Raw genomic sequence first — 9,591 nt, 5'->3', positions numbered from 1 at the left:
TTCTATGTGCCAAGTATTATTAACGTCTATCCACATTATCTCATTTACTCCTCATTCTAACCCTAGCAAGTAGGTATTAGTTTTGGTGGGGTTTTTTTTTTTTTCTATTTTGCACTTCAGGACACCAAAATTAGGAAGTTAAGATATTTGTTGAGATTCTAACACAGGTTTACCTGCCTCCAAAACCCTTGTGCTTTTCTTTAGATAACTTTATATAACTAACAATGACCCAAACCACCTTGAAATGAACTTTAGGTAGATTTTAAGTGCCTTACAGGACAGAAACAGGAAAGCAGAAGGGCCACTGGTGTGAATTAAGCTTTCTAAGTAGAGAATGAAATGACAAAAAGCCCTAACCCATGCTTTGGGAAACTGAAAGCATTAAAATGGGGTGAGATAGTGTTCACTATTGAATAGTACTCATCAAACAAAACAGAAGGAGGATTCAGCTTTACTGCTTAGGAAGCCAAAGGAATGTTATCTCGATCTCCTAGAGGCCACAATACTCATCTTACAGATGGAAAGGCCTTTGACTAACCCAGGCAGACACCAAAACCAATTTCCTGCAACCCAACGACTGTTAGGAAGAGCCTTGCAGTGCAATATGCTACATGCTTAATTTGTGTTCAGAAAGACCTTGCAGAATCACTCAGGCTCATTTTCACTCTAAGGCTAAATGAGGAAAAGCAAGGCCTAGCGGATACCAGAACCGGTGTGTCAACCTCATTATGACCGCCTGAGGGTCATGTCCAGGGAATGGGAGCCACAGTAAACTGTGAGCTGAACTGGGAGCTTTGGATCTGGAAACCACTTTTGTAGGGGAGCTGTTCTCTTGTTCTTTTTGCTAAAATCATAAAAGTAGTTTTAATCCACTGAGAATGGGGACGGGGTCAAATCAACCTGATTCTGGTCCAACTTGGTCAGGAAAAAAATCGGGGCTGAGTTTTCCATCCAAGTCGTTCAGTCTAGCTGGAGTCCATCCTACTCAGGGACAGCTATTGTCTGTACTCACCACGCCTGAATCCTGAGGCTCAGTGAAAAAGGAATTTTCCCCTCACCTATCTATGCTTCAGAAAAGTTTCTGGAGCTGACCATTTCTGTCCTCTCCTGGGTGATCTCTTTCTCTTCAGAAATCATGAAGCTGAACCGAATGTTCTGTGCTTCACTGAAGAGAGACTGGACTTTTTAACCAAGCTCATCAAAGAGTAGGCATTTCTTTTTTTGTTGTTCCCTGGATAATAAGTGTTGATGGGTTAATGGGCCATCTTCAGGAGAGAGCTCAGAAGGAAAAACTGCAGTGTTGAAAGCTGGAGCTAGAAACACCAGCCATCAAAGAACACAGTACTTCGTGGACAGTGATGATGTATAGGGCGTCCACTGTCCAGCCCCATCTGAGGGGTCACATCTAACTAACCATTATCCTCCGCAAAGCCAGAGAAGGTCGCTTAATGTGGCTGGCACTCAATTCTAGGAGGCCCATGTGAGAAACTGGCTAGGGAAACCCTGGTGTCTGGGCTAGGGAGTTCCTTTTCACTGAGGGAGAATTGTATTCTGGCTCCTTGCAGACTGACATTGCAAGTACTTTGAACACTGAAAAGAACAAAAAAAGCAAACAGCCACAAAAAAGGGGAGGGAGGGAGGAGAGAAGGAGAGAGAGAGAGATATCAGCAGGGGTAGTTAGTAAAAAGGGGCCCGGAGACAGAAAACCTTTTGTTCCCCAGAGTTCGTTTCATGTAGAGATTGTGAGGTGAATGGCTTTGAAATAAAATGGATTTATGAAGGAGTTGCTAGGTCACAGGAAGCAGGACTGTCAGACTGCTTTGTGAATTCGATTTCTTTAAAACTTAAGTTAATCTTAAAAAGAATTTATCTCCTTTTCCTGGGTGTTTTGTTTTAAGGGGGGGATGGAGTAAGGTTGGGAACGGTTCCCCACTTTGTTTTATTTTCCACTTTTTCTGATAATGTAAAAAGAAATGATCACATTACAAGTTCTTTGTCAGTTTTCAGAAGTTAAGTGGGCGGGACATCGTAGTACCTTGGCCCACTAGCCAATGGCGGGGAAGTATGCAAATATAGTCCGTGATGGGCCCGCCTCAATCAAAACAGTGAGCTCAGAGGCTTTGCAGCACAACTGTGTGGGAGCTCAAGGCTGGAACTGACAAGCCAGCCCAGCCCCGGACCGACCGTTCTCACTTTCATTTAGCACTACACTCGATGGAGGGGCAGATACGCCAGCGCTCAATGCAGTCTAACTAGTGTAGGAAAACGGCTCAATTCACCGCTGCCAAGATGAAGTATAAGGTAAGAGAGTGCCTTTTATATACGATTTGAGAGAGAGACAGAGACAGAGAGAGACAGAGAGAGAGACAGAGAGACAGAGAGAGAGAGTTTCACACTGTGACAACTCCTCTGCCGGGATCCCTCGTGTGCCCCAAAGAGTTCTGAGATGGGTCTCAGTCAGGTTGGCATACAAGCAAGCAAGCAGTGACCCAGTCTCTAAGACCCACTCTGGGAGTTCACAGCACGCCCAGGTCCATCTCCTCTGAAAGTTTTGGGGAATTAGTCTTAGAGCCAGTGTGTAGCGACCGCAGATCAGAGTGTCTAACTTAAAGCGGAGCACGCATTTTTTCAAATCTCGGAGGCTCCAGAGGCCTGGCCTCCACCGTCTATCGGAACTGGGGAGCTGTAATGAGAGAGGAATCAGAACTGCTGAGTTTCTCAGACTGGCTCTTAAAACAGTTTTCAGCCTTTGCTTTAAGCATTTGGTCTGGGAAGCAGTTTGTATTATACTTTTGGTGGGAGCAATTAAAAGTCCCAGGTACTATTATACACAGCCGATGATGGAGAATTTTGATATCCTTAAATGATGTTGGTTGTAAGAAGAAATGAGTGTTTGCCGTTTCGTAAAAATGCTTTTATTGGCGTTTGAATGGACTTGGGGTCTGAAGCTTACTGAGTGCCGGAACACTTTGACAGCATTATTTTCCCATGCGTTTTGCACCGTTGTTTGTGTGTGTATTCTTGGCAAAAGCATTATAACTTGCTCAGCATATCCCATTTTAAGTCGCCCCCATTGAGGAGGCAGGCAGCTTCCAGGGACACTGTACAGAAGCAGATTGTAATGAATTGGGTGTGAATTCATCCCCTCTGGAGGATGAACACTGCTATTCTAGAATAGACAGGAGTCCTAGTGATTTTAAACAAAAGTGCTATTATTAAAATGCATTTTGGCAAGGTGGCTATACTTTTGGATTGACAGTTAGTATTACCTGTCTGACCTTCGGGATTGTGCTAACTGGGAGTTACTTTGCTTTCTCTCTGAATTATCTAGCTTCTGACCCATCCTTTTTTAATGTGATGTTGTAAATACTTGATTATGGCTAATAGCCACTGGCTAACCTCAGGGATAAATCTTTTTGTTCAAGAGTGATAAATCTTACTCAAAGCTCTAAATCTATGTTGAAAGTCTTTATTTATAAAGTATGAGTTATAGTTCTTGGAAAGGGTACAACTATCTGAAGACACAGGTATCAGCTATCACTCTACTATCAGCTTTCCATTATCTGTCTCAGTAGGAAAGATCAGAGGATTGGGTAATCTTCAAGATTCTTAATATTTGACTTAAAGATGCAACCAGAAACAAATCATTCTATCTGGCAGGAAAGTTCTCTGTCTTGAAGTAGTTCACCCTGTATTTCCACAGTTTCCTAATTTAGAGCAGTGATGGGACCAGTTAATACTTAGCCTGCAGTGAGTCTTTTCCCCTCTGCTCCCTAATGCTGACTTGCAGAAAAAAGAAAAAAAATATGTTCATGCATTTATTATTGGAAAGTACAAATGGCTGAAATTAACATTGAATGTTGTAATCTAGAAAGTAATAAAAGTGACAGCGTAAAGTCACTTTTATTCAGTGACCTCAGCATGTTTCGTTTTACTCTTATGGAAAGAAAACATCATGGCAACAGATGATGTAAATTGTGACTGGCATTCATGGAGAAAACCTGCTTCTCTGCTGGGTCTTACCAGTGAGGTAAAACCCTGCCAAGTGAGGTAAATACATGGTTTTATTAGCCTGTGGGCACCTTTGCTAGCAAAAATACTGACTTCTTTGACTGACCAAGTGACAGATTGACACCTTGTGGTGACTACAAAACAAACCAATAGCTGAAGCAATCTACTTTCTCTTTCTTACAAAGCATATTTTCTCTCTTGTTAGTAATGGACAACTTTATTTAAGGAGAGCGTTTTGTAAATTTAAGTAGAGATGACACAAAGGTAGAGTGATAAATAGCATTTCTTAAGACTCCCTGTGACAATACAGGATTGTCATGTTTAATTCTCCCAATAACTCTATGAGGTGGGTATGACTATATTCATGATCAAATGTGTAAATTATGGCACAGAGAAGCTAAGTAATTTACCCAAAGCCACGTAGCTGAAAATTGGTGGAGCTGGGATTTGAACCAAGGCTATCTGGTTGCAGAAATTGTGACTTTCAACCACTAGTAAAGAAAAAGAAAGAACCATCTGTGACCTCCCTAAGTGTCCTGTGTGGCTTATTTTCTTCACCCGGGAAATTTAAGTCTCTATATCATCCCAAGCATTCCTGCAGGATAGAGTCTTTTTTGGATTTGTTTTTTTGTTGTTTCTTTTTCAGTCAGTAACTACAAAGCAAAGTGAAATGCGTGTTTTGCAGTTGTTTAATTTGAGCCACTTAGGTAGTAAAAGCAGATAATTATTAGATTGTAAAATCCTGGAGTCAGGAATTATTTTTTAAACACTGTGTTGTGCTATACACTATAAATTAGCACAGTCAGACTTAATAATGTTCACTGAGAGATTTATAATCCAGCCACTATAAGGTTTTTTAAACCAGATTATCTGGTTTGACTACTTCAGGAATCATAACTGAAGAACAACCGAACCTCCATTCATTTTATACTTAAACACAGCTCCAGGTCAGTCAACTATGTATTTGCAATAATCTTGAGAACTGTGGAATGTAAGCTATTACTTTGGTAAACTTTTTTGGTTAGCACCTATCTAGTCTATTTTTATTTCATTGTATTTTTTTAAATTTGTTCATGGGAAGGCTGCAGTCAATCTCATATGTACTTAATATTCCATTTCTCTTAAAACGATTCAGTCTGAGCTTCTGTGATAGTAAAGTATGGGGGCTTCATTTGTTAATAGTTTTCCACAAGCTCCTCTGAATATACAGAGTACGTTCTGAAATGTGGGGAAGGGCCTGTGGCTTGTTCAGAGAAGGCTCCCCGTCTGAGGGTCTGGAGGCGACTGCGGCTGCTCTGTACTAGGAGAGTGATTGAAGGGCCAGTGCACAGCTGTGTTTGAGCAGAGGCCGAAGACCCCGCCCACTTTCCGCAGGCTGCAGAGCCTGGTCGGTGCGCTGCAGGCGCTGCCTGTCTCATCTCTAATGGCTGAGCAGCTTCTGTGGCTTTGCCAAATTTTTGAACCCTATGTGCCTCCATTAAAATTCTAAATTATTTGTCTCATCTACCGTTCAACAAATTCGTTCTTAAATGCTTGGACTGAAGAAAAATTACAGATGGCACTTATCATACAAATCAGAAAACTACATTCTGAAATTCAGATTTTTGTGTTCTGGTTGAATATGGGTGAGATAGGTGGGAGACACAAGAAAGTGTTTACTATTAAAAGCTTTTGAGGAGACTTTGAAAATATTTTTATTTTCTCAAACTAGCTTGAAAAAAAAAATCCTTGAGGGTCTTTGATTTATGGTCTTTTACGACCGAAATGATTCCCAGTTCTTTCCTTGCTTTGACATTTTGGTTTTAAATTCCTTATTCTCTTCTAGATGATTTGTTGTACTCAATCCAAATTAGAACTCCTGCTCCCCCTTATAAATCTTATGTGAGATCTATAAATTTACAAGCACCAAAAGATGCTTTGAAAAAAATCTTAATGATTTGTTTATATATCATTTATTAATTGATCGAAACCATTTTTAGAGCTAAGTGACTTAACCTACACAGAGATGAAAGTCTTTGTAGAGCTGAAGGTGTTCTGGTCACACCAAATTTAGCATGTTGCACAGTGTGGAACATACCAAGGCTGGCTTGGCATCCTTTCCTTGCCGTAATATACTTCAGTCCTCTTCTCAGAATTCAGCACTGGCTTCCTGTCTGCACCCTCTCAAGACTTCTAAAACCAACTTCCTTTCTTCTTTTCAAGCCCCTTTGCAAATTCCCCCTCTTTTTTTGTGCCCTTATGACCTCATTGTCTCTCACTGTTTTTCATTCAAGCACTCCGATGCTTCTCTAATTCCAGACTTCTGTAGGGCTTACCTCCCCCATGCACACAGACATAACACCCTCAAAGCACACCCTGTACCTCCAACTCTCTCCTCTCTTTTGACTCTGCTGTGAGAAATCTTGGTCTCATGCTGCTCCCCATTCATTTGCCCCTGTCTCTTTGCGCCTACGTGACCTGGTTAGTCTGTCACTTACCACAGGTCAAGTCTCCTCAACCATCCACTTCATGAAGCAATCAAAAGCCCAAACCTTTGTACCTTGACTGTCCTATAATCCCTACAATAGGCTTTTTCAGCTCTGCCATACTCTTTTAGCACTACTTATTAACTCCTGTCAATCAAGTCACTATCTATATAATACCTGTAACTTACATAGGTTGCCCACTGGGGCTTTCCAGTTTTAAGCAAGCACCATTGAATACAAGAAATAAAGAAATTAAGTATGGGCTGTATTTGTATGTAGAAGCAAATTGATAGGCAAGTCATTGAATAAAACACATGGTCTAAGATCTGTTACTGCCTTGAGGTGGCAGGGTCTTAGTCTTGTATATTCTTATAGTAGAGACAAGATATGGTGTAGACTTTAGGGAAAGACATTATTATTTCTTGTGATTTAATGTTCTATAACCTTGGGCAAGTTAAGTTCTCTGAGTCTCAATTTTCTTATCTGAAAATAGGGATAATAACTGCTTGTTCTAAGGCCTAAGCAAGATAACATAGGAATGTAAAGAACTTTCCATGGCTCCTGGAATATAGTAAGTAGTCAGTGCCAGTTGGTTCCAGCTCTCCTTGTACAATAGGTGCTCAATTAGTGTTGAAAGGATAGTGTGGACTCAAGACTTGGTGACAGGATTATGTCAAAATCCCAGTTACTAGGTTAAGATGGTTAAATAGTGTTCAGTATTCCATGGGCCCGGATATGTATTGTAGAAATGCAAATGCCACACATAGGGAATTACCAGCACACCTATGTGCCCACTTGCTAATATATTAATAACTTGGTACCTTCACTACTATTAATCAGATTTGACATTACTGAAATTACAGGACCTTGCTCAAGGTAAGTACTGAACAAATATTGAGTTGAATGTTGAGTTACATGAAATATTTACAAAATAGCCATTAGAGTCTTAATGCTTTTTGGCATAGTAGAAAGAACATGGGTTTTGTTTCAAATCCCACTTAGGTTACTTTCTAACAGTACAGTGGGCAAGCTACTTCATTTTTTCATTTATTAAAGTAGGATTTATAAAATACCTGTCTTATCAGATAGTTGTAAGGATATAAGATATGAAAATCATCAGCTTCTAGCACATAGTAGGCATATAAAAAGCAGCTATTACATGACACATTATAAGATATATATAATATATACACAGATATATAGATTGATATACAAGCATTGTATAGATAAACATTTAAGAAGAAACATTCACTAGAATTGTTTCCCCAAAGCAAATATATTCATAAAGAAAAGAAAAAGTCATCAATTTATAAAATCAAAGGTGAAATACAAAGGTAGTAAGTTGTGGAGTACAGAGTTCAGTGTAAACTGTATCCCTTATCCTAGCACAGTCCGTTAGAGTGACGTAGATGTAAAGTAAGAGGTCTTGGTTATCTATTTTTAGATCACTTTAGGGTCAGAAAGAAACCTAGACAAATTGGTTTGAAATGCCAGCCACTAGGACCGTGGCATTACTCTGCAGTAACATATAGACTTAATTATCAAGCCGCCTTGCCAAGATAAACAAAACAGGGCCACTGGGAAGAAATACTATATTTCCAACTTAAAACACCAGAGAGTAGCTGCCGGTTTCCTAGGCAATGGATGATTACAAAGACTATGAGCATGGAAAGGAGACCCCCCCTCCCCCCAAAAAAGACCTGTTTATGCTTCGTCCACAATACCCCCTCCATCTATACTTCGTCCACAATACCCACTCCGTCTTATTTACTTTGAACATTCCAGTCATCTCCCTGCGGTAATTCTTACTGGTTAATGAGGACTCTGCAGCCCCGGGAACATGACAGCCTAGCTGCAAAAGACTGTCTTCCTAAGGAATCTTCATTTCAAGATAAATGGCCTTGTTGGTGACCTTTACCACCCTCCATGGAAAGAGTGATTATTTTAGACCACAGTTTTAGTAGTCAATGTAATTTAGGTGAATTGAGGCCTATGCTTTAAGGAAGATAGAATAGGCACTCCAGAAAATGTGAGTAGTGATAGCGTGTGTCAGTGACTTTGCATAGTTAAGGTAGGAAGTGGGCAGCGAGATATTAAAATTGCCAGTGGAATGTTTTCAATATATGTCTGGGCCCCACCATGGACTACTAAATGCCAGTTCTTCTTTAAAAAGAGCACATCCCTTTCCCCGCACCCTCATCTCCAACCATTAATGGTGCTAAATAATGTTGAAGTAGGTGGTTCAAGGCCCTTATCCAAAGGCCGGGTCCATCGATTTGGAGGTGTCTTATTTCTTTGTTAATCTTGATGTGTATGCTGCAAATGAGAATTCCTCCTGAAATTTCTAGTATGTCATGGTAATAGTTACAAGATATTACCAAAAACATTCCTTATGTGCAATGTTGATGTTTATGCTTACCAGAAATAAATATTGAGCAACCGTGAATATGTATAAGTCAAGCATTGCACAAAAATGTTTGATAGCTCCTTTGGAATTCAAGTTTGATTCCTTCCTTTACGCTTTGTGAGTGTGTGGCGGGGGTCAGAGGGTTATTTTGAAGCTCCATAGAAAGTTGCCCCAAAAGTCATATAAGGTTAAGATCTGAACCAGATCTTTCTATTTATTAAAGCAATCTGTATTTAGACAGGATAATGTGCCATCAATATTTTTCCTGATTTTTTTTTATTTATGTGGAAACCCTGTGCTATCTCTTATATGAATTAGCCTTAACCTCATTAATTTGTGGTAGTCAGTCAATTGCCCTTAATTTAGTACTTCACCCAGGAGATGTGGCTAACTTGTGTAGTCTTCTCTGTGCTTTACTGAAAGAATGAGCTGGGATACCCCATGCCTCCAGCCCTAACCCCCAATAACCATAATAAGCAAAGCCAGCACACTGGGAAGGCAGTAAAGTGGACTTCCAGACACTCCAGGCTTTAGTATACAACAGTGTATGTTAGTAATCTGTCAATGAGTTTTTTGGGTTTTGGGTGTGTGTGTGTGTGTGTGTGTGTGTGTGTGTGTACGTGTGCGTGTGTGTTACTAATTGTAGGATGACTTAGAGATTAGCAGGAAGTGGGTTAGTGGACCAGCAGGACTTCAGTACAGTGTGGG

General features: G+C 40.3%; 1 protein-coding gene across 1 annotated transcript in view; it reads left to right on the top strand.

The window, feature by feature from the left end:
• Nucleotides 1–2,114: 2,114 nt before the first annotated feature.
• Nucleotides 2,115–9,591, top strand: part of NEDD9 (neural precursor cell expressed, developmentally down-regulated 9) — a 45,328-nt gene continuing 37,851 nt past the window's right edge. The window contains exon 1 of the mRNA XM_081055449.1: nucleotides 2,115–2,301. Coding sequence (XP_080911575.1) covers nucleotides 2,290–2,301 — 12 coding nt within the window. The 5' untranslated portion in view covers nucleotides 2,115–2,289. The remainder of the gene's footprint in view (nucleotides 2,302–9,591) is intronic.

Source organism: Rhinolophus hipposideros (genome assembly GCF_964194185.1).
Source record: "Rhinolophus hipposideros genome assembly, chromosome: 8".
NCBI classification, from domain to species: domain Eukaryota; kingdom Metazoa; phylum Chordata; class Mammalia; order Chiroptera; family Rhinolophidae; genus Rhinolophus; species Rhinolophus hipposideros.
This window is presented reverse-complemented; position numbering and strand designations above follow the sequence as displayed.